The following is a 15410-nucleotide window of genomic DNA, read 5'->3' as shown; positions in this document are numbered from 1 at the left end:
AGGGCTATATGTGCAGGCTTTGCAGCTCCACTTCCTATGGAGCTCCATGGTTGTTGTCTTCTCCTTCCTCCCTGGTGTATATTGTGATCCTAAAATAGCAATTGTGAATTCAAAATCTTGCATTTAGGGATGCTTCAGGACTGCACTTGGAGATGGCAGAGTCGTGGGATTAATATAGGCTCATCTTGTTTGTTCTGTGTGTTACAAAGGAAGAGCCTGGTGGGAACATAAGAGTACATCCCCTTTGCTCATTGGATCCCTCAGTGTATGGCAAGCTATGGCATCATTGTACCAGCACACTTGCTGGCTGATGGGTACTGATGATGTTTCCAAGGATACTATGGTCAATATCAAGCATTTCTTTGAATTTTCTGCTGGTGTGCTTTCCCTCTGCCAAAGGAACATATATAAAATATAGCTGCCCTGCATTTCCTCTCTTCCCAGTAGAGTATAAAGAATATAGAGCTGGCCTGTTAAAAATGTTTTTTCTTATCCAAAATCACAAAATTGGTCTTAACGTCTTGTCAAGGCACATGATATTATAGCTTTACCAAAGCAAAACAGGACTAGTTCTAATTAATGCCTGGAAGCGAGACTGCCCGAGAACCCTATGTGCCCCACTTTGAAATTCAGCATGAAAGAAAGGGAAGACATAAATATAATAAAAATGAGACAAGGACAATGCCTTCCAGGACCAATTCTTTAAAATAAATGTGATGACGAATCTGTGCAAATAACAGATCACAGCCATCTAAGAATATCCAGGGACATAACACTGCTGTATTACAAGAAAAATAAAATGTCTTGTGGTATCTTAAAGGTTAACAAGTTTGTTAACACATAGGTTTTTGTTGAACTCTGTCAAATTCTATATGAATGTTAGCCTTTATGGCTTCTTAAGACTCTCCTCTACTGTTTTCCTGACTACTTTCAAGGTGAATCTTCAGCACTCCAAATATTTTAAACTGGAACTCCCATAAAGGCCTTACTACTGACCATGCTGGCTATGGCTTCCTGGGAGTTGTAGTCCAAAACATATAAAGGCCAAAGGTTCCTTAACAATTCATTAGAGAAAACTGCACAAAACAGGTAGATGCAAATTTGCTGTAAGAATACATTTTCCATTCTCTCTCATATGCCAACTGCAGTTATCACACAAAAGAGCAGACAAGTGTTTATTTAGCTTCCCAGAGGAAGAGCTGCCTCTTTTACAAATCAGGATGTATGCAAATAGCCACACATTCCATCCTCCAGGTCACTATTTTAATGTCTTTGTGTGTCAACATGGAAATAAACAAAAAACAAAACAGGGAACACACCCTTTTGTACCACAATATTATAGTGTAATCAATGAGACTAGTTTCAAAATCATATCAAAGTTAAACTTGTAAGCAAAGCCAAAAAGAAATTTAGTCACATCTTTCCAATGTAATGAGCTGTTCACCTAAACCAATAGTAGTTCCCTATTTGAAAATACAACCATTTATCTCAAACACTCAACAGATCCCTAACCACCACCTTCCAATAAGAAACAACTAAAGCACTCATCTATTTTATAAATGTTAAACTGTAGCGCTCACAATGAAAAAATCAGTCATGTTTCACTTCATAAATCTGTATTCATTAATTATTGTCTCACATCCAGATTTTTGACCGCTCAGTTTCAAATTCTGATTCCAACAACAACAAACTGGAAAAAATAAGGGAAACATTTTTAGACCACTCAGTTTTTTCCCCACCCTGAACTTAATACATCTGTTTAAGTGAAATTTAGTTTAGTCTCTTGTTCTAAGAACCATAAGCAAAACTTCATCGAATAAACATATATGACAAGAGATTTTCATCCACGTTTTTGGGAACATACTCCCAGGTAAGGCTACACAGGAAAACTCCAGCCTATTTTTCTCTCATTCTAGTGTAGCTAGTAAATTACACATGCAAATAAAATAACATCTGATTTGAAGTCTCTGCATAGCATCATACATTATTGCAGACCCACTAAGGAATAGCTCTTAAGAATAACCAGCAGAGATTGTGTAGCTAGAAGCATTCAGATTGGGTTCAGCAAGCCAGGAATTACCAGCCTTCCAGATAAGGATGGGAACAGTATGTTCTTGGGCAATGAAACTTTCTAGTCGATTTACAGGCAACACTAAAGAAGCTGAACGCTCCTTACACCAGTCATATTTCACTTGTTTGTCAAGACTATTTTATTCTCAATCATGTGCTGTTTATTTTTTCCAGAGTAGTCTTGAAAATTACAGAGTATAAATTCATAGTGGCACTCATTTCAGAGACATTTCTATATAGATCAGCAACTGGCAAACTTGGGCCAAATTCAGATCCTTTGACCAAGTTCAGTTGCTTTATAATCTGTTGGTCCAGAGCTTAAAATGGTAGAGAATGGGAGGAAGAGGGTGATTTTAGTTTAGAACCAGGGCTCACTCAGTTTAAGACTACATATCCTCCTTTTCCTGGACACATCCTACATTTCAACCTTCTGTCCAAGAGGAATTCCAAAATTTCCTCAATGTTGAGCATAACTAAGAAGAATAAATTTATATTATATTTGTGTTTTTAGTTTTGATTTTGTAATGCCCTACATTTTTCTTAAATTACCTACTTTTTACGGTACCTTGCCCTCCTTTGAGGTTAGAACATCTGTTCACTCTAACTCAGTTGCATCCACTGAAAATAAGTGAAATAACATCCAGTTCCATTTGGAATACCATACTGAGCCACATATCTTTTCTGCTTCAGTTCTGGCATCTTGGTGGTTTGTGGGGGTCACAAATGAGACATAATTTTTATTGACCTGTCTGAGAATGCTAAATGCCTAAACTGCAAATTACAACATTCCATAGGATATTGCCATGGCAGTTAAAGCACTTTAATTTTGTAGGGTTTCTTTGGTGGCATACATCAAAAGTAACATTGATAAAGTCTTCGTCATGCCAAACGACTTGACCTGCAAGATGGAGGGATTTATTGGAAACAGATGCTTGGTTGGCCTATCCTTAACTGGAAATAGTGATCCCAGCTATCATTTTCTTTCTGAATATATTTCCATTTTCCTATAATATTAATCAAGAGGCAAATGAAATTACAAATCCCTTGCTCCTTGATAAAAAATAGGAAGTGGGCTCTAGTCTTAGTCAGAGCAGGAGACCCACTGAATCAATAGGGCTTAATTTAGTTGGAATCAGTTAAAATCCTCTTTGCTTCAATGGGCACATCCTATAGCTTAGCCTGTAGGCAACCTGCTAAACTTGCTAACACAGCCTGTTCCCTCTCTAGTCAGTCTTCCTCACTGAGAAATAATCTCCTTCCCCTCATCAAGAACTTTTTGCTTGGGAAAAAAACAGAAATTTGGAGCTTATCTACACCAACCATGATCTCAGTGTTGGGAGCTTCTTTTTTAAGGAGAGGATAGTTTGTACATACTGTTGTATTCTTTTAACATTGTAAGCCGCTTTGACTTTTTTAACAAAAAGTGGGGTAGAAATGAAAGTTTTATTATTTATTTTATTATTTATTTTTTGACCAGGTGTCAAAACCGCAAAGAAGGCCATTCAAGATAAATGTAGGCATCACCAAATAAAAGCTAAAAACACTAATATAAATTTATTTCATATTATTTATATAATATGAAATAAATATATATACTGTATTTTATTAAGTACTCTACCATATTTTTCTGATGAACTTATCTTCGTTAAAATGCCTTGTCGATTTGCAATATACTTGTAGAACTCTGAGCAGAAGAAATGCTTAAAATTGTACTTTACTAGCAACAAACCTATTAGTTTCATTTGTATTTTCCCATTTGCTCTCCCATCTGCCCTGCTTCTTCCTCAACCAAAACTGCACACTTCCCCTGCCCTTCCCCTTAGTGCTACTGATCTGCTTCAACAACCCAGATCCTTCTTTCCTTCCCCACTCTCCATCAGAAAATAGCAAACAAAGCCACCACATAGTCAGCCAGTCTTCTCCATTCTTTGCAGCAGCCAGGGCAGTAATAAATCTGTTGAGCCAGAGGTACCAGATGACGCAAGAACAGGTTTATAGCTCAAAACAGACAATGGTTTGCAATTCCTCTCAGAACCCTAGACATAAAGTTTAAATGGAGGACATGTCTAGAAAAAGGAGAACCTCTGGTCACCCTGAACTTTATCGCACCACAGGCTCCAGGCAGGGACAAGAACAGAACAGAAGGGGCCAGGAACAAGTGTGGAACGAGTGGGAGACGCATTTGACTGCACACAAAGTCCCTCACTCATTCCGTTCCATTCCATTCCCCATCCCTTCCCCATCCATTCCCCATCCGTTCCAGAGGGGGAAATTTCTGAGAACTGTTCAAAACAGTTCTCAAAAATCTCCTCCTCTGGGGACAGAATGGGAATGGAAGGGCAAGAAACGGGTGAGGTACTTCCTTGTGTGCAGTAAAATGCGTCCCCCACTCGTTCTGTTCCCTTCCAGGCTCCTTTTGTCCTGTTCTCGTCCCTGCCTGGAGCCCTGTGCGATAAAGTTCCCTGTCTCAGTGCAATCTCTCCAAATGGCATATAGCCACATTTGCAGCAAAACTACTGTTTCAAGCTATTGATCCAGATTAAGAAAATCCATGGTTTACTCCAGAGTTTCCAGGAACCTCTGGAGTGCCTCCAGCTCTCTTGGCTATCTGGGTTGGGTCCAATTCAGCCCAATCAGTTGTCCAGATAGCAAACATGGCACCATCTCCCTTACCGTTCACTAAGCAGCAGCTACAGCTGCCTCCACCACCTCTGCCTCGCCAGCCAAACAGCTCCCTGGATGATGTCACAACAAGGCACCCATGCAATCAACGGGGGGGGGGGGTAGAGTGACCCCCTCTTTCTTGATCTTTCATCTGGGCACCCCATTCTGAACTCAGCAGAAGAGACCGGATTAAGTGACCAGTGTAAATGTGCCCTAGGTATGGAAGTCCGATTAACAGAAGGCTGAAATTCATTTGAGGCCAAGCTCAAAGTAAAAATAATCTGGCCCCTAACTCAAAATGGGGTGAGATTTTTTTAAATATTGAGATTATGTTTTAAACTTCCCAAAATTCACCCTCACCAAATGTACTAGATTGACTTGTACTACATAATAGTAGAATTCAAAGACATCTGAGGAAGTAGACTCGGGTCTATGAAAGCTCATGCTACCTACTATACTCAGAGGTGCTACAAGTTCTCTTTGTACAACATAAGATCAACATGTACTACATAAGTCATAAGATGGTGTATTTCAGGGATGGCCAAGGTTTAGGTCACAGGTCATACACAGCACTTTAGCACGGCAAAAAAAAAATGTTTCTATACCATTTGTAGGCTCCCATATCACTTTCCCAAGATGCTGACAGGCAATCCTTGCCTCTCTAGCCACTTGGCCTGCATACTAGAAGTCACAAGAACGCTCACTTTCTTCACAAACCCCATTTTCTTTACCCTCCACTCAATGGTGATTGTAGCAGACAGCCTCCTCTGTCCATAGAGACCTTCCACATCATTTAGAACTATAGAAAAATGGGTTCTTAATCAGTCAGCTGTCAATGACTACAACAGAAATTGAAAATAACTAGCCTTGAGCTATTCTATTCTTTAAAAAAATACTTAAGACCATCATGCTATCAAGCATTGCCAAATAACATTCAACAGAAAAAATATTAACAAGGTTGTTTAGAAACACACTTTGGGTCAAGAGAGCCTAAACAAAATCTTTACACTGGAATGTGAGGAAATATCTTTCTTCTTTTTTTCCAAACAAACGTTGTAGAGAATAGAACTACAGTATGTTCCCAGCAGACAAAAGGAAGCGCTGTTTCATACATAATTAACTCATGGGGCTGCCTTGAATCCCATGTAGGGAGGAAAGCAGATGTAAAAGAAAGAACAAACTTATGAAATACTCCGTAACATGGAGTTATGGCTCCCATCTCAGATAACTGTCTTCCGTATAAGTACAGGATAAATACTTTAGCCATGATGGTTAAATAGAAATTTGGTTTGAAAGATTGTCTAACTCTCAGGAGAACTTGAAAAAATTATTTTTAGAAGAGGACAAAGCACAACTATCATGACCCACAGTGAAGAGTATGCAGAATCTGGAAAAGATAATTTTGTACTTTTGTACAACAATACATAAAAAACCCTAGCCAGATGCTACCTCTGAATAACAGACACCAGGGACATATCACAGGGAAGAGGTATTGCTTTCATGACCTGTATGTAAAATTCCCAGGGGCATCTGGCTGACCGCTGTTGGAAACATGTGGATTAATCCAACTGCACTCTTCAGTTTCTTAATATTTCCAAGATAGTTTGACGGAATGTTCTACAGGAAGATTTTTATTTTTTCCTGTGAGAATGAAAGCAGTGGAAGCTTTCCTTTACTGACACTTCAGACTTCAAAGTCACAGTTAAAAGCATTTGAAATGCCTGACTGAAACTATGCTAAGTTGTAGAAAATTTTGAGAAAAGGAAAAAAAATTAAAAAATAAAATAAAACAGTAGAAAGCAAAAAAGCAAACCAGAGGAATGTGGAGAGTGTACTCTGGATGGAAAGTAAGAACTTGCTATTCTTGGGCCTTGACCTCATCACCTACACTAAGGTAGGACCAGTTTTGAAACACAGGTATACAGAAGTCAAGCAGCAGTTTTCAAAGTCTCTGTCTCTTCATTCCACACCTAGAATTTGGAATGTATGAGTATACAAGTAACAAAGCAGAGAATTACACAGGCTTAACTATTTTCAAGTTATAAATCTTCAGTTTGCAACTCTTCAGTTTACAAAATGTTAACCTTATACATCACCTGGAGAAATGGCATTTAAGAACCAAAAAAGAAAACATTCCAAGCACACATCTTTAGAACTGAAGCTGCATCTGCACTGCAGAAATAATGCAGTCTGATGCCACTTTAACTGCCATAGCTCAACAATATGGAATCCTGGAATTAGTAGTTTGTTATGGCACCAGAGCTCCCTGACAGAGAAGGCTAAATATCTTCCAAAATTACAAATTCCATAGCATTGAACTATAGCAGTTAAAGCAGTGTCAAACTGCATTAAGGCCACCTTCCATTAGATGGGTCTGACCAAGTGGATTTCCTTCTGAGATCAAGCTGCATAAACCACAACTTAAAAATTCATTAATGAGACTACAAGGGACAATGTGTGGGTAGTCCGTTGTAGCCTCAACAAAACTTCAACAAAATTAAAGTATCAAAAAACTTTTAAAAATTAACATATAATACATGTTTTGTCAATTTAAACTCAAAACAAAGTAAGCTTTACCAGATGACTTCTCAACCATCATTGCTTAAACAATGATGCTGTATCAGCTGCCTAAAAACCATTCCCACGAAGAAATAATTTAAATAGGACTTTATATCACAGGCTTTTACTACAAATCCTCACATCATATCAACCAAACTATTATGGGGGGAGGGATGGAAACCCAAGGTAAGAGAAACATGAAGATAAACCCTTTATATAGACTTGCTTCTAGAGACAGAAAATCCATTTCTGCTCAATAGAAGGACAGAGTCTCTTGTTTTCACTGGTTCTGGACAGTGCAGTGGAACCCATGCTATAAGTAAGGCTAATACTCTGGAGAAACTGACACACCCCACAGCATCAAGTACAAGTGATTTTTGAACCTCCTATTACCTACCAAAACAGAAACAGAGGTGTAGACATAACAAAAAGGAGAGAAACTGTTACATATTTCTTACTAGTCTATAGTTTATAATTATATCTTGTTCTCACATACACACCTTGTACGGGGCCATCAGACTCATAAATTAACCCCTTTTACTGATTTCTCACCTTCAAATACAAATCTTCAAAACAATGAACATCAGAAATTGGTATACGTTTCTGTCCCTTTCCAACCTTTTTTTTAAAAAATCAATTCTTCTTTCCAATAAAAAGTAGGCACAGGTTTAATTCAAGGCACTGAACTGATGATACAGCCATGCATTTAGCCTTTGGGTTGCCTCTCTATTTAAAGAGTTGCAGTCACATCATCTCCCCAAAAATTCAAAATGTGGTCCATTCTTAACAAGACAAGATTCAGTCTCCACATAAAAGGTGGGTCACCCAATACAGTACTTCTCATATACACAAAAGCAGCCCAAGACAACCTATGAGGCACATTCTTTTATACAGGGCTGGTTCACATATGCACATGTTCAACACACTCTACAGACAAATGAATCACTGGAGATCTAACTTGAGAGACAAAACTCTTTTTCCCTCTTCAAATTTATCTTGAACTTGTTTTCCAATGGAATTAGCTTTAAACAAAATCCCACTGTTAATCATCAAGTGGATGGTCGAGAAATCAAGAAGCATGCATGTGATTCATGGGGAGCTTATGGTGTTTACCATTCAAAAGACATGATGCAGCTTTTCTTCTTTATGGGATTTTTTGGTGAAATGGGGAGGGGAGGGTAGAAGGTAACTGACATCTAGATCCCTATAAAACTGGTGTGTGGTGCCAGATAACAGCACAATAGAAGCCACATCTGGATGCACAAACGTATAATAGGAAATGAAACAACATGAGCACCCTAGATGACCACGTACAGAGTCCACAGACCCCATGTTTAAGTCAAACTTATTTCCAGCCACCATAATCATAGGAACAGGGCTCTTTCATCTATTCCTCTCCCAGAATACACACACACACACACACACACACACAGGGATTGTTCTGCCTGAACACATACCTAAGGATGACCAGCATTCACAGATAGTACAAAACACTATTTGTGGGAATGATCCCTACCCATGGCAAACTTGGTGGCAAATGTACAAGACGTTTGGAGCCAGTTACCTGGGGATCAGTTAGCATGAGCTGCTGCCAGTCTAATTTAAGAAAAAAGCAGCATAGTGTAGTGGTTTGAGTGGGGACTAAAACTTTGGATTCCAGGGTTTGACTCCCAGCGCGGGCCATGAAAACCTACTGGGTGATTTTGGGCCAGGCACACCCTCTCAGCCTCAGAAGAAGGCAAAGGCAAACCTTCTCTGAACAAATTTTGCCAAGAAAACCCTATGATATGCCTTGGGTTCACCATAAGTCAGAAATGACTTCAAACACTAAGCAAAGGTCACCGGATGGGTTTCCATGGCTGAGTGCGGAATCGAACCCTGCTCACGGAAGTCTACACCTCTCAAATCCCCTAACCAGACATGGATTAATCTTCCAAGATTAAGGAAGATTAAAGGAAGGTTAAGTAGACTAAGGGAAGAGGTCCCAGAGGTGGGAAAAGTTACTCTAGGGACCATAACTTCCATATCCATGGCTGGCTAGGGGATTTTGAGAGGTGCAGACTCTGGAGAGCACAGTCTGATTCCCCACTCAGCTATGGAAACCCACTGGGAGACCTTGGGCAAGTCACACTCTCTCAGCCTCAGGGGAAGGCAATGGCAAACCTGCTCTGAACAGATCTTGCCAAGAAAGGGTTGTCATAAGCCAGAAATGACCTGAAGGTACCCAGCTAAAAGCTGGGTGAAGTTGGAAGATAAAGGGAAGAGGTCCCTACCTTGGCAAGATTTGTTCATAGCAGGTTTGCCACTGACCCTCCCAGAAAGTGTGACCAGAGCTCCTCCTTTCCCAGGACATGTCCTACATTTCAGACTTCTGTCCAGGATTAAATCCAAAATTTCCTTCATTTTGAGCCTGACTAAGCAGCAGGAATGTGAGTGCATATAGCTTTTATTTGGTCATGTCTTATATCTTTCTTGAATCTGCTACATTTCATAGTGTCTGATCCTTCTTTGTGCTTAGGACATTTGGTCGCCCTGCCATCACCACTTCCAGAGATGGGAAAAGTTACTTTGGGGTGAGATTACAACCTCCAGAACCAAGTTGAAAAGGACTTGAAGGCAAACAACAACAACAACAACAGAAGTCCTAAAAATATACGCTCACTACCATTACATGGAGGCCAGCCTGGGGACAGCCCAGTCTTCCTGCCAGAGGAGCCTAAGGGCATGCTGGCAGATATCCTCACCACAAAGGAGGACAAGACACCACAAAATGTAGGGCATTCAAGAAAAATATAGGGTATTACAAATGTAAATTCATACTTCTTAGTCAGACTGAGAGCATTTTGAAATTCCTGCTGGATACAAGGAGGAAAAGGCACTGCAAAATGTAGGACATTCAAGAAAAATGGAGGGACGTGACATAATAGCTGAACACACTCATATAAATACTGAGTTTATGCTTCTTAGTCCTGCATCAAATGGAGGAGATTTCAGGACAGAAGGGTGAAATATAGGACAGGTGCTGGGGGGAAAGGGGAGGATGTCTGGTCACCCTGCTCCTGGACAGAAGGCTGAAAAGCAGGGCATGCCCTGGAAAAAAGAGTATGCCTTGGCACCTGAAATGTAGGGCATGCCCTGGAAAAGGAGGACTCTGGTCTCCCTGCTTTTGGACATGTGGCTGGAAAGTAGGGCATGCCCTGGAAAGAAGAGGATGCCTTGGCACCTGAAAGGTAGGGCATGTCCTGGAAAAAGGAAGACCTCTGGTCACCCTGCCTAAGGGGCAGGGCAGAGTGATTCATCCTGTGAGTGCCTCCCTTTTCCTGGACTGGAGCTGCCCAGAGGGAATCCCCATTCTGACGTGAGCAGGGCGAGGATGCCCAGGAAGTGCCAGTGGGGCACAGGTTGGCATTGGGCTGAGCCACAGGGAAGGAAGAGGCAGAAGGGCTCTAGGACCAGGGGAAACCCACCTAGGCAGACAGAAACAGACTATGTTTCTGTCTGACTTCCCAACCACCAAGGAAGTGTCAAGTGGAGATCATGGGGGGCAGAAGAGTCCCCCCACAATCCAGCAACCCCACACCTGGCATGGAGGTCGGCCAGGCTGCCTTCCTCCAAACTTGGCCCACCTGGGATCCCCACTGCCACCCAACTGGCCCCCCAATGCAGCCACCCCCTGCACCCCCTCCCTTCCTTCCCATTGACTTACATCATCGAACAAGGAGCCCACGTTGGCTGTCACCAGCAGGACCCCTGTGTTGGGCCAGGCAGCCCCCTTCATCGCCATGGTCTTGGCCAAAGAGAAGAGTTGGCACAGATCTTTCTCTCTGTGTGTATGTATATATTTTGAAGAGATCACCAATTGGGAGGTGTTTCTTCCACCAGCAAATTGTTGTAGTAGTAGTAGTAGTAATAGCAATTAAGACTCAGTCTCTAGGAGAGTAAGAGGAAGGCTGAGCTGGGTTGCAAAGTCCCAGTCCAAGGGAAGTTGAGGCTGGTGGGGAGTTGGGGCGTCTGTTTGGATGGAGGGGGGGGTCGATGCTCTTCCTCCTCCTCCTCCTCCTCCTCCTCCTCCTCCTCCTCCTCCTCCTCTTGCCCCAAGAGACCCTCTGGCTTCTCCTCCTTTCTGCTCAGACTGAAGAAGGTCTTTCCTCCTCTATCTCCTTCTTCTCTTCTTGCTGGAAAGGGTGGCTGCTCTTCCTCCTCCTCTTGGAGACCAGGGAGACCCTTGGGCTTCTCCTCCCTTTTGGTCAGACTGGAAGATGGAGGTCCCTGCTCCTCTTTTGCTCAGACTGGAAGAAGGGAGCCTTTCCTCTCCTCCTTCCTCCTCCTATGACTGTTCACCCCAGGAGAGCAGGGAGACCCTGAGGCTTCTCCTCCTTTCTAGACTGGAGGGGGGTGTCTGCTCTTCCTCCTCCTCCTCTCCCAAAAGACAAGGAAGACCTCCAAGCTTTTCCTCCTTGGTGGTCAAACTATAGAGAGTGGGGAAGCCACTGCTCTTCTTCCCCTTCCCCTTCCTCCTCCTCCTGTGCTCACCTCAGGAGAGCAGAGAGCCCCTCAGGCCTCCCTTTGGGTCAAACTGGAAGGAGGGTCCCTGCTCTTGCTCTTCCTCCAGGAGACCCTGGGGCTTCTGCTCAGGCTGGAAGGAAGATCACTGCTCCTCTTCCTCCTCTTCCTCTTGCTTCCACTCCAGGAAACCAGGGGCTTCTCCTCTCTTCTGCTCAGGCTGGAAGGAGGGTCCCTGCTCTTCCTCCTCTTCTTGCTGCTGCTGCTGCAGTGGACCAGGGCCAAGCTCTGCCTCCTTTTGGGGGCATCACCGAGGAGCCCCCCGTCGCCTCATCCCTCCTCCTCCTCCTCCTCCAATTGGCCCCTGAATGGGTTTTGCAAAAACTAAACAAAAACAATATTGGGGGTGGTGGGGGGATAGAAAAGCCCTCCTTGTTTTGCAGCAGGAGAGGAGAAAGGAGGAGGAAGGGACTCTTTTGCCCACTTGGGGGCCAAACCCTAGATGCCCCCTTTTGGGTGCCTTTGGGCTGGGAAGTTGCTGCTGGTTCTGGCAATGGGGTCCCCCTCCTCCTCCTCCTCCTCTTCCCAGTGCATGGCCAGGAAGGAGAGGCAGAAGGAGGGGAGCCAAAGGGAAAGGCAGGCAAGGGAAGGAAGGAGCAGCAGAGAGCCAGAGGTGGCCAAGCAAAGGAAGCAGCAGTTGCAGCAACAGCCAGCGAAGGGGGAGGCGATCAATGGAAGCAGCAGAGAGGCTGCTTTCTCTTGCTTCCCTTCTCTCTCTCTCTCTCTCTCTCTCTCTGCAATAATAACAGCCAGAGAGGCAGAGAAAGGGCTGGCTGCCCTCGCGTGACGTCACGGGCCCGACGCGGCTCCTCTTAAAAGGGCAACGCCATCATTCGAACTTAAGGCGCCTCGGTCACTCTAGCTCGCCAGGCTGCGTCCGCACTGCCAGGATGACCCGGTTTCATACCGCTCTAACCTCCCTGCTTCCAAATTATGGGACTTCTGGGATTTTTTAATTTATTTTTAGTTTGCTCTGGAGCCAGAGCTTTCTGATAGAGAAGGATAAAGGCCTCACAAATAACTTTTTGTTTGTTTGTTTATTTGTTGTTGGGTAACTTATGGAGACCCCCTCCCCTCCTAAGGCCCTAACCTATCATGGGTCCCCCCCCCTTGGGAAGTCTTGTTCACTCCACAGGGTTTTGTTTTGGTTTTTTAGCTTGTAATTGCCCGGCCTTGGACTATTTGCAACTACCTAAACAAACAAACAAACAAACAAACACCTACAGTATCATAGTACAGTGGGGCCTTTGGTGTCTGCTGGGGTTTGGTTCCAGTCCCCTGCATGGACACCAGAATCCATGGACGCGCCAGTCCCACTGAAAACAATCGCATAGTAAAATGGAGTTCCATATATAAAATGGCAAAATCCCTAGGGTTTGCTTTTTGGAATATATTTATAGAGAGAGAGAGAGAGATAAGATGGGGGAGACCTGGCTTAACAAGACTACATGTGAAAGGGATCTAGGAGTCCTAGTAGACCACAAGTTGAACATGGGTCAACAGTGCGATGCGGCAGCTAACAAGGCCAATGCAATTTTACGCTGCACCAATAGAAGTATAGTGTCTAGATCAAGGGATGTAATAGTGCCACTCTATTCTGCTCTGCTCAGGCCCCACCTGGAATACTGTGTCCAGTTCTGGGCACCACAATTCAAAAAGGATGTGGACAAGCCGAAGCATGTCCAAAGGAGGGTGACCAAAATGGTTGCTTTTTGTTGTTCTTTTGTTGTCTGTTTTATTGAATCATTTCCTGTATTGCTATGTATTTTATATGTATTATCCTACTAGAGAGGCCCCTTCCCCACCACCACTCCCTTCTCCTTTTGTGTCGTGTCTTTTTAGATTGTAAGCCTGAGGGCAGGGAACCGTCCAATTAAAAAGATTGTATATACAGCGCTGTGTAAATTTACAGCGCTTTATAAATAAAGGTTAATAATAATAATAATAATAATAATAAGTGATCTTAATAATAAGATCTGGAAACCATGACCTTAGGAAGCTGGGGATGTTTATCCTGGAGAAGAGATGGTTAAGAGGTGATATGAAAGCCCAGTTTAAATATTTGAAGGAATGTCATATTGAGGAGGGAGCAAGCTTGCCTTCTGCTGCTCCAGAGACTAGGACCAGGAAAAATGGATACAAGCTCCAGGAAAAGAGATTCCACCTCAACATTGGGAGGAACTTCCTGACAGTAAGGGCTGTTCGACAGTGGAACAAACTTCCTTGGAGTGTAGTGCAGTCTCCTGCTTTGGAGGTCTTTAAGCAGAGGCCAGATGTCCACCTGTCAGGGGTTCTTTGATTTTGAGTACCTGCATGGCCTTTGAGGTCTCTTCCAACTCTATGATTCTATTACACACACACACACACACACACACACAATGCCATATTCACCACTCTCCTTCAGGCACAGGAAACGTTCCCCTTCAGGATCAAATTCACCTTAGAGGGCAACTCTATACATCAGTGATGGTGAACCTTTTACAGACCAAGTGCCGAAACTGCAACCCAGGCCTGACTTATTTATTGAAAAGTGCCTCATCCCTCTGGCTTTCTAGTAAGAAACTCTGGCAAACTCTATGCTAGGGTGACAGCATGTGTGCCCACAGAGAGGGCTCTGAGTGCCACCTCTGGCACACATGCCATAGGTTTGCCATCACTGCTATACATGTTTCCTTAGAAGTGAGAGCCATTGTGTTCAATGAACTTATTCCCTGGTGAGTGGGCACATGTTTGAGTTTCAGCTTGGGCTTCAGTGTACTGGCAATATTAAGAAACAGCAAAAAGCCGTTTCCACATTAGCATTACCACCCTGTAAACTCTCCAGGCCAGAGCAGGACATCTGTTCTCCTGTTGCCTCTCCATAAACAGATGACATCACTGCTGAGATTTTTTGAATATTCAGTGTTTAATTAACCATATGACATGGTTGAGTGTATACCAATGGGGGAAAATGTATTTCACAGCTCCAAGGAGCTGAACGCGTAGATAAAACAGCCAAACACCTATTTACAATACAAGCCTATGCAAGTGTACTACAGAATTAGTCCCAATGTGTCCAATGCAATATATTCCCTTCTTTGTAAGAAATCCAGCCCTACTCAGAAATAAATTCAATTAGTTTGCCCACGGGGTCCTAACTCATATAGTACTGTCCTCATAGATTGTGGAAGAGCTTCATGTAAATGGTGGGAAGAATCGGCTTGATCCTGACCATGTTCATTTGGTGGCATATTGGTGCCACTCTGCCATCTATTCTCCGCTGAATGTGTAGATGGCATGGGGTATCCATGCATGCATTTAATGCATGAATTGTGTTGACACTTCAATAAGATTGCTAGATACTTCTGCTTTGTGCCTAATATTCAGTACTTTCATCAAAAAGAAATATATGTTGCCTTTACAATATGTATGTCTTGAAGTCATTACCAATTTATGGAGATCCTAAGGCAAACTTGTCACAAGATTTTTCAGAGGGGGGTTGCCATTGCCTTCCCCTGAGGCTGAGAGAGTGTGACTTGCCAAGGTCACCTAGTGGGTTGCCATGCCCTAATGGG

At 43.0% G+C, this 15410-nt stretch overlaps 1 protein-coding gene across 4 annotated transcripts in view; it reads right to left on the bottom strand.

The window, feature by feature from the left end:
- Window positions 1–11325, bottom strand: part of INPP5A (inositol polyphosphate-5-phosphatase A) — a 312516-nt gene extending 301191 nt beyond the window's left edge. For all 4 annotated transcript variants that reach the window (XM_089510215.1, XM_089510216.1, XM_089510217.1 and 1 more), the window contains exon 1: window positions 11000–11325. In XM_089510215.1, the coding sequence (XP_089366341.1) occupies window positions 11000–11077 (78 nt within the window). In that variant the 5' untranslated portion in view covers window positions 11078–11325. The remainder of the gene's footprint in view (window positions 1–10999) is intronic.
- Between the last annotated feature and the right edge of the window lie 4085 nt (window positions 11326–15410).

The sequence above is a fragment of the Sceloporus occidentalis genome, unplaced genomic scaffold (genome assembly GCF_023333645.1).
Source record: "Sceloporus occidentalis isolate IW3139 unplaced genomic scaffold, rSceOcc1.0.p SCAF_2, whole genome shotgun sequence".
In the NCBI taxonomy this organism is placed as follows: Eukaryota; Metazoa; Chordata; class Lepidosauria; order Squamata; family Phrynosomatidae; genus Sceloporus; species Sceloporus occidentalis.
Note: the sequence above shows the minus strand (reverse complement) of the source record. Positions and strands in the feature narration are given on the sequence as shown.